The sequence below is a fragment of the Schistocerca americana genome, chromosome 1 (assembly GCF_021461395.2).
Source record: "Schistocerca americana isolate TAMUIC-IGC-003095 chromosome 1, iqSchAmer2.1, whole genome shotgun sequence".
Classification (NCBI taxonomy): domain Eukaryota; kingdom Metazoa; phylum Arthropoda; class Insecta; order Orthoptera; family Acrididae; genus Schistocerca; species Schistocerca americana.
The window spans coordinates 904,941,976-904,956,911 of NC_060119.1; the positions used below are offsets into that span (position 1 = coordinate 904,941,976).

At 42.4% G+C, this 14,936-nt stretch overlaps 1 protein-coding gene across 1 annotated transcript in view; it reads right to left on the reverse strand.

Annotated features, from left to right (window-relative positions):
* The window catches only part of LOC124547608 (venom carboxylesterase-6-like), a gene marked incomplete at its 5' end in the record, with an annotated part of 214,939 nt that extends 200,320 nt beyond the window's left edge, over positions 1-14,619 (reverse strand). Inside the window, one exon of the mRNA XM_047125118.1 lies at positions 14,500-14,619. Within this exon, the coding sequence (XP_046981074.1) occupies positions 14,500-14,619 (120 nt within the window). The remainder of the gene's footprint in view (positions 1-14,499) is intronic.
* Between the last annotated feature and the right edge of the window lie 317 nt (positions 14,620-14,936).

Consider the following 14,936-nt stretch of genomic DNA (forward strand, 5'->3'; position numbering starts at 1 on the left):
GCGGCCGAATGCGCATATTATTTTGCTAATTCGTAACGATCTGCGGTACTTTGTGTTCCTAAAACAGTTGTGTTATCCCGATAAGCTGAAATTCATTTTTATTAGTACAGTTCATACTAATTAGCGTTTCTTCTTTCATTTATATCTTATATTTACGTATTGCGTTTAACACACTAATCAGCATTAATATAGTCTTACACAAGATCGAAAACAGTCTGACATAGTTCGGATGGTTTTTCAATTTCACGCCTGTGCATAGTATGTTGGTAGCACCTAGTCTCCTTGCCTGTTATGCTGTGTATCAGACTTTAAGGCTGTGCGGATCGGCATAACGAAAAGGCGAGGGGTCTCGCTAGTTTTGTCCACGACTGTACATAATACACCTTACAGTATGCCATTATTTTTTGTGTATTTGCAATACGTTTTTATTGTGGTGTAATCACATACACTACTGTAGAATGTGCACTCTGACCCTGCAACACTGGGAGAGGACAGTGATGCTTCCCAATACAGAAATGTGAATTTATTAATTGCGGTGAAAGTGATGTGTGCAAAATCTCAACACATACACGTAAAAGACGAAGAAGAATCAATAAACAACAAGAAAACCTGGTCACGGAGGCTGCTTTAAAATAAAACGCAACATGTCTGGTCTTACTAAGGCTTTTACTATAGTTGCAAAAGACGACAATTGAGTTATACGACTATAGAAATCGTCCCTTACATGCTGCTGAATGTAGTCACAGACGTAGATATGGCAGAATTCTGACGAAATTCTAGATATTCAACACAGAATTGACCGAATAAGATGTGTTCATTCAACCGATTTGGAAAGAACCACGAATTACCTACATGAACTCTCAAATTTCCTTATAGCCTTAGAATGATGTAATGTAAAGAAGACTGGCATATGGGAAACCCTCTCTAGGTCTGAACATAGTCATGATACAAACTGTATATAGTAGTATACGTATTGTAATAAAACGTGATGAGGATTTTATTTTCATATGTGCGTATGTGAAATTGTGTAAAGACGTACGAAAAAAATTGTGAATTTACAGTCATCGTACTTAAAATGTGTAAAATGATTTAAATTAGGCAGCACACACTTCAGTAATACGATCCACAAAATGAGTATGACGAAGTGTGAGTGGGCGGTAGAGAGATTCCGTCAGTTTGGAGAGGGCGAACTGTTACTTCATGAAACTACTTGATATTATGTGCCAAACCTACTTTATGAAGGCTTAGGCTGTATGCATCATTTGCGGAGTCTTCTTCGGGTCTTTCGGCCAAAGATGACCCTTCGAATTCATTGGAAGAAATGATTATTGGACACAAGACAACTATGGGCCTACAGCCAGACGGACTAGTACTGCAAACTTGCTCCTGATAGCCAATGCGCTGAGAACACTGCGGTTTTTTCTGGCTGGACCGAACAATATGACTTAACTGAAAAGAAAGTCGAACAATATGTCTCCGCCGCCAACAAAACCACGTGCCTCCGTTGCGGACGAATAAGGTGATAAAGACACTGATAAAAGGAAGATGGACTACAAATAACATATAATAATACCTACTTAAGAAACAGGCGCAATGACGACTTATATTCGCAACGAAAGGCTGCCGCACTGAGAGGGCAACAATCGCATGTAATTACCAAACTTGTAAATATGGTAGTAAACACGAGACAACTTTATGTAATTATGAAATGTGTAAATGTAATTTGTAAAATAATACTCTTAAGATTTACGTTTTAATTCTCAAAAAGGACTGATCCGCGTTCAGTGCAAAAATAAACTGTAACAACCAGTTCTCATCCTCTGTTCCAGCAATAAAGGAATAAATTCCCAGACCATGACACAATTCAGGTAAAACATCAAAGGGAGATTGTAGAAATAATCTTGTTTGACGCGGAAAACATGTTTTTTATATAATACGGTAAGATTTTCGTAATATGATCTGACATCAACATAAAATGTGCGTTTCATGTGTATGATATTATAACACCTCTACTGCATACTGTTTTCGAAGGAACTGAAATGATCGATGCCAATAGCCAGTGGGGGGCGTATGTAATGTACCTTAAACGAGAGAGGGCTTGTAAACACACGTGACGACGGCGCTGCCGTCCAGGGGTGAACAATACAGGGAGCGCTATCTCAGTGCGGCAGCCTTTCGTTGCGAATATAAGTCGTCATTGCGTTATCTCAAAATCTGAGTGTAAAGTTCATCATGTTTGACAGAGAAATATTAGCTTATTAGTGTGAGAATCAGAGTTTGTAATCGTATTCATCATTCATTGTTTCCGTGTCCATCCATTTTTCCATTAGTACCACGTACGAGTAAACACGTTATGTCACTCTACGCGGATTCAGCGAGCGAAGTCGACATGTCACTTGTGAGTCCACCCAAGAAACGATAAAAGAAGAAATTATAAAGTCATGCAGAGAAACGCATGTTTCTTAACTCTAGATCACAAAGCTTCGTCATTTTGACGATGCCCTATTGATAGCATTGCTTTGTCTGTTAACGTTTTTCGCGCCACACTGCTATTCTTCATTGTAGCTTCTTAACTTTCGTGAGTATACATTGTCGGAATTTATTTGTTTGATTCAGCGGTATTGAGTGCTGTGTTACAAATGTTACGAGGATTTGTGTCTACGTATCCAGAATTACCCAAGATAAGTGCAAAAGCAGGAACTATTTCAAACAAAAATATTGATTGAATGAGTATATGTCGTAGTACAGTGTGTTTCGTAATGGATATATGTATTGCAAACTATTATTTTGTCCAAACTATCGATCACTGCGCCTCGGCTCGGCTATTGGAGAAACGAATACATAGTCTAGTTTATATTAATAGCCGCTAGATGTCATTAGTCTTCTGTTTTGCTTGGTAAACGTCACATGTTTAAAATGGCTACTTCGCAGCAGAAATCATTTTGTGTTCTCGAGTTTGTGAAGAGCTATATCATGATTACAATGCAAAGATGTTTCAGGTTGAGGTACCAAACTGATCCTCCGAATGGGTGGAACATTCGCAGATGGTATCTATAGTTTCTAGATACAGGATGTGAATGTAAAGGGAAGAGTCCTGGCCGCCCTCGTATTCTTGAAGAAAATGTTGCACGAATTCAAACTGCTTTCCAACGTAGTCCTTCAAAATCAACTCGTCATGCCAATCGGGAGTTACAACTGTGTACAACAACAATTTGGCGTGTTTTGAGGTCGGTTGATTATGAAGCCGTACAGGTTACAGCTGTTACAAGCTCTGCGTCCTCATGACAAACACAATCGAGTGGCATTTTGTAACGAGATTCTTGATGTTGTTGACAGTGATAACAATTTCGCACAACGCATCGAGTTCAGTGATGAAGCGACTTTCCATGTTAGTGGTCAGGTAAACAAACACAATGTTCGGATTTGGGGCCTACAGAACCCACATGCAGCCATTGAACGTGTACGAGATTTGCCCGAAGTCAATGTGTTTTGTGAGATACCCTGATCATCTCTTTACGACCCATTCTTCTTTGATGGAAACACGATTAACGGTCAGCAGTATCTCGCTATGTTACAAAACTGGTTGTTTCCGAGGCTGCGCGGAGACAACTTTATTTTTCAACAAGACGGGGCACCCCTTCCCTGGAGTCGCCAAGTGCGTGAATAATTGAATGAAACTCTACCGAACCGTTGGATTGGTCGTCAAGGAGCTGGCGATTTAGCATGTCTCAGCTGGACTCCACGGTCACCTTATTTGACACCCTCTGACTTCTTCCTGTGGGGTTTCGTTAAAGACAACGTTTATGTACCGCCACTCCCACAGAACCTGGAAGAGTTGAAGAACCGGATCCGTACTGCCATAACATCAGTGACGAAGGACATGCTTGCCCGAGTATGGGAGGAATTTGAGTAACGATATGATAATGTTAGCCGGCCGCTGTGGCCGAGTGGTTCTCGGCGCTTCAGTCCGGAACCGTGCTGCTGCTACGGTCGCAGGTTCGAATCCTGTCTCGGGCATGGATGTGTGTGATGTCCTTAGGTTAGTTAGGTTTCAGTAGTTCTAAGTCTAGGGGAGTGATGACCTCAGATGTTAAGTTCCATAGTGCTTAGAGCCATTTGAACTATTTTTTTGTGATATTGTTCGTGTCGCATCTGTAATCTGAACTTGAGAGGTTTGTAAATATGTATGTAAAGTTTCATATTCATATGTCTTAAAGTTTAATAAACATAAGCGTTCGAAATACGTATATTCTTTTTGAACACCCTATATGAAGTGCACAATGTGTGGCGGCAAGAATTTGAATTTTTATTTTATATTATTTTAGATGAGTAATCTGCATGAAGACGGCCCTAATTTCGAAGAGAAGCTTATGAAAATGCTTGAAGAAGAAACAAACGAAAACGGATCTAACAGTGATTCTGGTTCCACCGAAGAAATCGATAATGTAGAGATTGATCAGTGACTGATTCAGGTCGTGAAGAAATCCGAGAGCCAAATACTGACATGAGTCGAAGCAGTCCCAGAGACAATCTTGGGCTTGGACAAACCGGACGGAAACAGTAGCAAATTGAATCTGAAAATGCTAATGAACCCATGTGTGATGAAGACGATAGACTTTCCTAACGATCAAGGAATACAAATGTTGTGTTGCCACCAAGAAAGGTTTTAAAAGGCAAGGACAATTACCGCTGGTCCGCAATACCTGCCAGTCGTTCAAGTTGTCGCACGCCAAGCAAAAACATTATCCTTTCCGTTCAGCTGCCCATTGAGACAGGCTAAGGCATCGAACACTCCTCAGAAGACATTTTCTTCGCTTTTCACGGCTGAGATGGTAAACGCTATAGTGGCACATAGCAATGAAGAAATAGATGGGAGGAAATCAAGATACAAAACAAAAACACACACACAAACCAAACCTACATAGCAGAGATAAAAGCCCTTCTTGGAATCTTCATAATAACAGTAGCTTTGAAAAATTAGCTGTTAGAGAAATGTTCAATACAAATTTATGTGGTTCTCTGTGCAAAGCCATAATGAGGGCCGGAAGGTTGGAATTTCTAATCTCATGCTTGAGATTTGATAACAAAGAAACTCGTCAAGCTAGAAGAGGAAACGATTATTTCGCACCAGGACGCGAAATTTTGAAACAATTTGTTCATAAGAACCTGTTATAAGTCAGGCCTATTTGTTAACGAAGATGAGAAACTGATGGGTTTCCGTGGGCGATGTCCTTTCCGCATGTATATCCCAAATAAACCAAACAAATATGGGATCAAAATAGTAATGGCCTGTGATACAAAATCAAAGTACATGGACGACGGGTCTCCTTACTTAGGGAAATACACAGAGACAAATGGAATGTCTCTCGGGGAATTTTATGTAAGGGAAATGACCAACACTCTTCTCAAATAGAAGCATTACGGTAGACAACTGGTCTCCCTCAGTGAAACTCTCATATGACTTTTTCAAGGAAAAACTCACGCAGGTAGCCACTATTCGCTCCAACAAACCTGAAATACCGTCTGAGCTACTTTCCACGAAAAACAGAAATGTAAGTATTCTACGTTTTGCTTTGATAAAGAAAAAACCCTGGTTTCATACAAAGCAAAACCAAATAAATGGTTGTGCTGCCGTCAGCTGCTCACGATCAGCCCATTACAGTGACGTCAGTCAGAAACCACACATAATCGACGACTACAATGCCAGCAAATTTGGAATAGACGAGCTAGACCAGATGTGCAGTATCTATTCTTGTAGTCGGAAAACCAGAAGATGGCCTCTATGCGTGTTTTATGGCATCATAAATATTGGGTATGTGAATGCTTCGGTTATGCATACCCACAATAATTAGCAGCAGAGGGCCAACAGATTGCCAAGAAAAGGCTTCCTTATACGCCTAGGTGAAGAACTCGCTAAACCCTGGATGGCGAAGAGGCTAGAAACTCCCAGTCTGCAAACACAGCATCGAATAGCCATATAAAATGTCATAACTAAAGTTTCACCATCACAACGGCAAGAATAACCTTCGACGACTGGCAAGAGAACTCTTTGTCTCATCTCCCCTTCTAAAGAAAAAGTAGGACAGGCACATGTTGCAGAGAACGTCGTCGTGCTTACTGCAAAGAACATGGGGGGAATCTGTGCACAAAATCTACATCTACATCTACATTGATACTCCGCAAGCCACCCAACGGTGTGTGGCGGAGGGCACTTTACGTGCCACTGTCATTACCTCCCTTTCCTGTTCCAGTCGCGTATGGTTCGCGGGAAGAACGACTGTCTGAAAGCCTCCGTGCGCGCTCTAATCTCTCTAATTTTACATTCGTGATCTCCTCGGGAAGTATAAGTAGGGGGAAGCAATATATTCGATAACTCATCCAGAAACGCACCCTCTCGAAACCTGGCGAGCAAGCTACACCGCGATGCAGAGCGCCTCTCTTGCAGAGTCTGCCACTTGAGTTTATTAAACATCTCCGTAACGCTATCACGGTTACCAAATAACCCAGTGACGAAACGCGCCGCTCTTCTTTGGATCTTCTCTATCTCCTCCGTCAACCCGACCTGGTACGGATCCCACACTGATGAGCAATACTCAAGTATAGGTCGAACGAGTGTTTTGTAAGCCACCTCCTTTGTTGATGGACTACATTTTCTAAGCACTCTCCCAATGAATCTCAACCTGGTACCCGCCTTACCAACAATTAGTTTTATATGATCATTCCACTTCAAATCGTTCCGTACGCATACTCCCAGATATTTTACAGAAGTAACTGCTACCAGTGTTTGTTCCGCTATCATATAATCATACAATAAAGGCTCCTTCTTTCTATGTATTCGCAATACATTACATTTGTCTATGTTAAGGGTCAGTTGCCACTCCCTGCACCAAGTGCCTATCCGCTGCAGATCTTCCTGTATTTCGCTACAATTTTCTAATGCAGCAACTTCTCTGTATACTACAGCATCATCCGCGAAAAGCCGGATGGAACTTCCGACACTGTCTACTAAGTCATTTATATATATTGTGAAAAGCAATGGTCCCATAACACTCCCCTGTGGCACGCCAGAGGTTACTTTAACGTCTGTAGACGTCTCTCCATTGATAACAACATGCTGTGTTCTGTTTGCTAAAAACTCTTCAATCCAGCCACACAGCTGGTCTGATATTCCGTAGGCTCTTACTTTGTTTATCAGGCGACAGTGCGGAACTGTATCGAACGCCTTCCGGAAGTCAAGAAAAATAGCATCTACCTGGGAGCCTGTATCTAATATTTTCTGGGTCTCATGAACAAATAAGGCGAGTTGGGTCTCACACGATCGCTGTTTCCGGAATCCATGTTGATTCCTACATAGTAGATTCTGGGTTTCCAGAAATGACATAATACGCGAGCAAAAAACATGTTCTAAAATTCTACAAGAGATCGACGTAAGAGATATAGGTCTATAGTTTTGCGCATCTGCTCGACGACCCTTCTTGAAGACTGGGACTATCTGTGCTCTTTTCCAATCATTTGGAACCCTCCGTTCCTCTAGAGACTTGCGGTACACGGCTGTTAGAAGGGGGGCAAGTTCTTTCGCGTACTCTGTGTAGAATCGAATTGGTATCCCGTCAGGTCCAGTGGACTTTCCTCTATTGAGTGATTCCAGTTGCTTTTCTATTCCTTGGACACTTATTTCGATGTCAGCCATTTTTTCGTTTGTGCGAGGATTTAGAGAAGGAACTGCAGTGCGGTCTTCCTCTGTGAAACAGCTTTGGAAAAAGGTGTTTAGTATTTCAGCTTTACGCGTGTCATCCTCTGTTTCAATGCCATCATCATCCCGTAGTGTCTGGATATGCTGTTTCGAGCCACTTACTGATTTAACGTAAGACCAGAACTTCCTAGGATTTTCTGTCAAGTCGGTACATAGAATTTTACTTTCGAATTCAATGAACGCTTCACGCATAGCCCTCCTTACGCTAACTTTGACATCGTTTAGCTTCAGTTTGTCTGAGAGGTTTTGGCTGCGTTTAAACTTGGAGTGGAGCTCTCTTTGCTTTCGCAGTAGCTTCCTAACTTTGTTGTTGTACCACGGTGGGTTTTTCCCGTCCCTCACAGTTTTACTCGGCACGTACCTGTCTAAAACGCATTTTACGATTGCCTTGAACTTTTTCCATAAACACTCAACATTGTCAGTGTCGGAACAGAAATTTTCGTTTTGATCTGTTAGGTAGTCTGAAATCTGCCTTCTATTACTCTTGCTAAACAGATAAACCTTCCTCCCTTTTTTTATATTCCTATTAACTTCCATATTCAGGGATGCTGCAACGGCCTTATGATCACTGATTCCCTGTTCTGTACATACAGATTCGAAAAGTTCGGGTCTGTTTGTTATCAGTAGGTCCAAGATGTTATCTCCACGAGTCGGTTCTCTGTTTAATTGCTCGAGGTAATTTTCGGAGAGTGCACTCAGTATAATGTCACTCGATGCTCTGTCCCTACCACCCGTCCTAAACATCTGAGTGTCCCAGTCTTATCTGGTAAATTGAAATCTCCACCTAAGACTATAACATGCTGAGAAAATTTATGTGAAATGTATTCCAAATTTTCTCTCAGTTGTTCTGCCACTAATGCTGCTGAGTCGGGAGGTCGGTAAAAGGAGCCAATTATTAACCTAGTTCGGTTGTTTAGTGTAACCTCCACCCATAATAATTCACAGGAACTATCCACTTCTACTTCACTACAGGATAAACTACTACTAACAGCGACGAACACTCCACCACCGGTTGCATGCAATCTATCCTTTCTAAACACCGTCTGTACCTTTGTAAAAATTTCGGCAGAATTTATCTCTGGCTTAAGCCAGCTTTCTGTACCTATAACGATTTCAGCTTCGGTGCTTTCTATCAGCGCTTGAAGTTCTGGTACTTTACCAACGCAGCTTCGACAGTTGACAATTACAATACCGATTGCTGCTTGGTCCCCGCATGTCCTGACTTTGCCCCGCACCCGTTGAGGCTGTTGCCCTTTCTGTACTTGCCCAAGGCCATCTAACCTAAAAAACCGCCCAGCCCACGCCACACAACCCCTGCTACCCGTGTAGCCGCTTGTTGCGTGTAGTGGACTCCTGACCTATCCAGCGGAACCCGAAACCCCACCACCCTATGGCGCAAGTCGAGGAATCTGCAGCCCACACGGTCGCAGAACCGTCTCAGCCTCTGATTCAGACCCTCCACTCGGCTCTGTACCAAAGGTCCGCAGTCAGTCCTGATGCAGATGGTGAGCTCTGCTTTCATCCCGCTAGCGAGACTGGCAGTCTTCACCAAATCAGATAGCCGCCGGAAGCCAGAGAGGATTTCCTCCGATCCATAGCGACACACATCATTGGTGCCGACATGAGCGATCACCTGCAGATGGCATCCGGAAGGACCCTTTCCACATCTGGAATGACTCCCCCCCGTATGCACACGGAGTGCACATTGGTTTTCTTCCCCTCTCTTGCTGCCATTTCCCTAAGGGGCCCCATTACGCGCCTGACGTTGGAGCTCCCAACTACCAGTAAGCCCACCCTCTGCGACTGCCCGGATCTTGCAGACTGAGGGGCAACCTCTGGAACAGGACAAGCAGCCATGTCAGGCCGAAGATCAGTATCAGCCTGAGACAGAGCCTGAAACCGGTTCGTCAGACAAACTGGAGAGGCTTTCCGTTCAGCCCTCCGGAATGTCTTTCGCCCCCTGCCACACCTTGAAACGACCTCCCACTCTACCACAGGTGAGGGATCAGCCTCAATGCGGGCAGTATCCCGGGCAACCACAGTCGTAGTCCGATCAGGGGATGCGTGGGACGAGCTGGCCGTCCCCGACAAACCCCCATCCCGACCCCCACAGTGATGCCCATTGGCAACAGCCTCAAGCTGTGTGACCGAAGCCAACACTGCCTGAAGCTGGGAGCGAAGGGATGCCAACTCAGCCTGCATCCGAACACAGCAGTTGCAGTTCCTATCCATGCTAAAAACTGTTTTGCTAAGAACGTCTGAACTAATCTACAGAGAGCGCAAACAAATCGACAAAATTTAAACGGTTATTAAAATACAAGATTGCCTAGTAAATGCAGTAATGCTGCTACTTGCGCACTGCTGACACTGCTCGGCGGCGGAAGGAGACTAAGCGAAATTACACTATTCAGGTACTAAAACACGATGCTACACTCTCAAATACTATAATACGCCCGAAATTTATGAATTAAACAATGCAAGAACCAAAAACACGCAAAGAAATTAAGAGTTAAACTATGTAACAAATGAGTGAGCTAGGAGTATACGACTTGCTGCTCAGCTGCTTATCCAACGGCGGCAGGGAGCACACTGACTGCGACCAACCGACACTGGCCGTTCAAAACAAAACAGTAGACAAACGACTACGCGAATTTACACTATTCAGGTACTAAAACGCGATGCTACAACTCTCAAATACTATAATACGCTCGAAATTTATGAATTAAACAATGCAAGTACCAAAAACACGCAAAGAAATTAAGAATTAAACTATGTAACACGTGAGTGAGCTAGGAGTATACGACTTGCTGCTGCAGCTGCTTATCCAACGGCGGCAGGGAGCACACTGTAAATGAAGTAATAAAAACTGTAAAACTGCAAGAAAATACTTAAAGGGAAGTTTCTGTTTTGAATTACAGTATACAATTTTCGTTATATCTTCAATTTATTGTGGTGTGTTTTTATGAAAATAATAAAACGTAAAAATTTCGAGGATTTGTGTTTATGTATTATGGGAATAGGCTTTGTGATCTAGGATTAATGTGTATAAAACGGAGCTGTTGTGTCCACAGCACTCAATGACCGATATTGTTTTGAAAACAGCTGCATGTACAGGTGTTTGTCGTTATTCAGTGTATCCTGTGATCACAGAGCCACACACTCTTTGAAGTCTCCCAACAAAGGAAAATCGCAACAGAAGACATCAGGAAGAATTGACGACTTCGATAGAAATGCGATAGGAAGGAAAGTACACATAGTTTTCGTAACTAGTTGCCAACAACTGACGAAGTGCTTGCTGCCGTGAACGAAGATCGAGATTTGGGCAATTTTTGGATAACAACATTTTATAAATTATTAAAAGAAATGAATTTTAAATATATTCGGCTTGGACGCGATAGCATGCTAACAGATAGGGATGACATCATTTGAATGAGGCAGTGTTATCTATGAACCATTAAATTGTTGAGAGATGAAGGGAGGTCCATATACTATTTGGATGAAACATGGTTGAATGCAGGACATACCTGACGTGAAGTCTGGGTAGATAACGCCATAAAATTCTCCAAACAAGCGTTTCTCTCCGCTTTATCGACAGGAAATAATGGTGCACCGGGTAAAGGAAAATGCTTGATTATCACATGTAATGGGAGTAAACCGGCTTCGTCGAAATCTGTGGATTTTCGAATCCAAAATGAGTGGAATTTGCGTCGATACATTCGAGAAGTGGTTTCAAGATGTCCTCTCTCCGCTTCAGCAAAACTCAGTTAAATGTTGTTGATATCGAGCTGTACCATTTTCGTCAAAAAGAAAAAGATCCTAATGCGAATTCTAATAAGATGTATCAAAATGGCTAAAATCGAAAAATACCAATTTTAAAGGTGGAAAGAAAGAACTACTAGAAATAGTTAGAAAACAGAGTAGTGCACACTGAACGCGCAGTAGGTGAAATGGCTAAGAACGTAGGGGAAACTGCTCTTTGAATTCCTCCGTAACACTGCAGATTAAACGACCTCGAGTTAGTTTGAGCCAGAATCAAAGCCCACGGTTTAGAACAACCCGTCAATACAGTGACTGCAGAAGAGTGGATCATAGAACAAAAAGAAGTGCGTTCTGTTATAAAATTGAATGAAAATATTTCAAGTGCAGCAGAATGAGTTTAGATTTATCGACCTTTAACATTATTGTTCCTGGTGTTCTTATTAAAATCGCTTGTGTTTGATTCTGCTATGCCGACTGTCAGCTTTTTACGCTTCCTTTCATTACATTGTAGCCCAAGTTCACAACACAGTACAGGGCTTGTCACTAGAGACGCACGATCCGCTGTGACGTCACCCCAGCGACCACCAGCACAGAATGTACGAAGGATTTTCGATACCCCTGCTTTCACTGGGACACCCGGTGGTCCGTAACGTGAAATTGTTTCTGTGTTGTTGCAGCTCTGGGTGAATAGGCTATGTGAAACTGACAGAAGAAAGAAATGCCTTTTCTATCTTTTTTTATGATAAACTTTATTACCGATATTTTGTACCAGGTTACGGTAAATTGTACGTAGTCACAGGAGCTAAGAAAACAGAATATGTTTGAAGTCATAAATGAAAGCCGAAGATTAAGCTACATTCAACATTTTTAATCAGTTTTTGCTGCCTATGTGAGTCATTGCTGCAGTACGTTGTGCGAGTCAGCCATATTAATATGTTAGAAAACCTCCCCTTTTAAAGTGAAAATATACGAGTCTTTATTAACGCGAAAGTAATTCAGCTGATTTATTTATCAACCAGTTATTCAACTAATTTCTTTATCAACCCGATAAGAGAAAGGATTTCAAGTGGATAGAAGACTCAGCAGGGTGGGACGAAAAAGTACGACAGGTTGCCAAAACCAGGCCACACGGGAACAACGTGAGACTCGTTTTGGCCGACCATTACTAAATTACAGAGACTGGACGTCCACACAATGAAAGAGGTAAAATGTCGATGTTAAAAATCGGCACCCATCATTACTCAAAAAAGGATAAAAGTATATTTTCCTATGTTAAAATATTTGGTTCGGACTGTTGTTATTCTGATTGAATATAACAATTAAATAGCATTTACGGTTAATATTCTCTCAAAATATCTGTTACTTTTATGTAATTAAAGCTTAAAAATCATTAAATACCGAGATCTGATCACGTGACCGTAAACAATCTATTATTAGCTGATGCGTAAGACGAAGAAGCTGTGCTTGGTTATAGTAGCGTTAGCAGAAGTTACGAGGTTTTTACACACTTTTAGTGATGGAGAACGTAGTTATAGCTTTTAAGTAACAATAGAATGGAATTTTGTGAAGCTGATAGCGAAAGCCTCGCGAAAACTGATGCGTTTATGCGCCATCCATTTAGAGCGGCGATATGTGCAACGACGGACATTTTTTCTCTACTTCCTGCAACATCGCAAAAACTCGCTCAAAACTAAGGAAACGTAGAACTTTTGCAACTGTGCCCGTGTTTTATAACTAGATTGTCGACTATCTGTCATGAGCTACAGCGCAAAGCACAAATTGTTCTTGGTAAAACTTGTGCTGATTTCCTGTCTAGAAGATATGCAGCAGACACACTCCATCTGTCAGGCGTTTCGTAGCGCAACGGACAGTTCCTTCGATGTAGGAGATGTGTTCGATTCCTAGAAAGATAATATATTTTTTAAAGTTTTGAACGAAAATGAGAATAGCGTTAACAAGATCTCATTGCAGCAGTTGTTTCGATTGTGGAATGTGTTATAATTCTCGTTAGACTTAATCAGAGAAACGGACAACAGAGGATAAATGTATCTACTTTGCGAATAAATACTTTTTTGGAAAGCATTGCTAGTAGTGAAGATATAACCTTACGTTCACAGTACAACGAGGTGTAGGACGATTAGGTTACACGGAGAGATATAAAACGTGTACAATATTCAGGTGACACATACGTAAGAAGGGCTGTGATGTTTGTTAGTGTAAATAAACGTTAGTGCAGGCTTAGTTCATCTTTATGTAAGATGATGAAACTGCAAAAGTGCAAACGATAAGGATTCTAGTTAAACAGTACGAAGATAAAACACATAGTTTCTAATATAGTAAAAACTGTGTGGTCACATTAACTAGAAAATATCTTCTTTAACGTGACGAGTGGACAGCGGTTGGAAATGTAAGCGCATGTAAACAGCAAAGGAAAAACAATAATATTCTGTTTCTGGTCGTGTGATGAAGTTTTGTGATTGTGATTTGGTTTTCGTATGAGAGGACAGTCGAGTCGTTTTACAAATAAATTAAAACGTTCTTTCGTGTTAGATTTGAACTAGCGATCCATGGAATCGCCTTATAAAATTCGACGGTTTACCGCTCTAACGGCTGAGCTCTCATATATCTGATGTGTAGTTAGGTAAAACGACATTAGGTATTTAATTTCGTTGAATGACGCTATCCTTCGTTGTAACAATGGATGTTAACTTCACAGTATAACACAGTTTTAATTAAGTTAGTGAACTTGTGCGTCGACGCGGTGGCAAGTTGCCGGTACATTGCATCCACGTTTTACGCGTCTTCTAATTCTCCGGAACACTCAAAAAAATCTTTTAGGGAGTTTTCGTAGATGAATTTGTACTACACACCATTTGCAACCCATTTTTCGAAACCTAAATTCCAAAACAGCAGGAGCATCTTTGCCAGTGTGTTTGTAAATATTGGCAAACTAGAGCGCTCGTGAAGCCGAGTGGCGAGGCGAGTACCTTGAAGCGCCTCTTGCCGACGGGGGGCCGCGCGTAGGGCACCCCGCGGAAGCCGTAGAAGGGCCGGCCGGACGCCGAGCGCAGGGAGACGCCGCGCAGCGCGCCCTGCTGCACGCGCACCACCGGCCGCTCCTCCGCCGTCGCGACGCCAGACGCCGGCGTCCACGGAGTCGCCACCAGAAGGCACAGCAGCAGCGGCAACATGGCTGGCGGCTGGACGACGTCTGCGCGGTGAAGCTGCGCCTGGCTGGCTGCTCGGCGCACCTCGCAGGCGTTATCACCAGCTTATCACGGCAGCAAGGTCGTTTCCTATTGTCCTGCTACTTGGGCACAGACACAGCAGAGGAGGCATTCAGCTGTTGACAATCCAAAATTTCACTGCGGTCCTGATTTTGGACCAAAAGTCGAAGTCATCAACGTCTTCACTTGAGACAAAC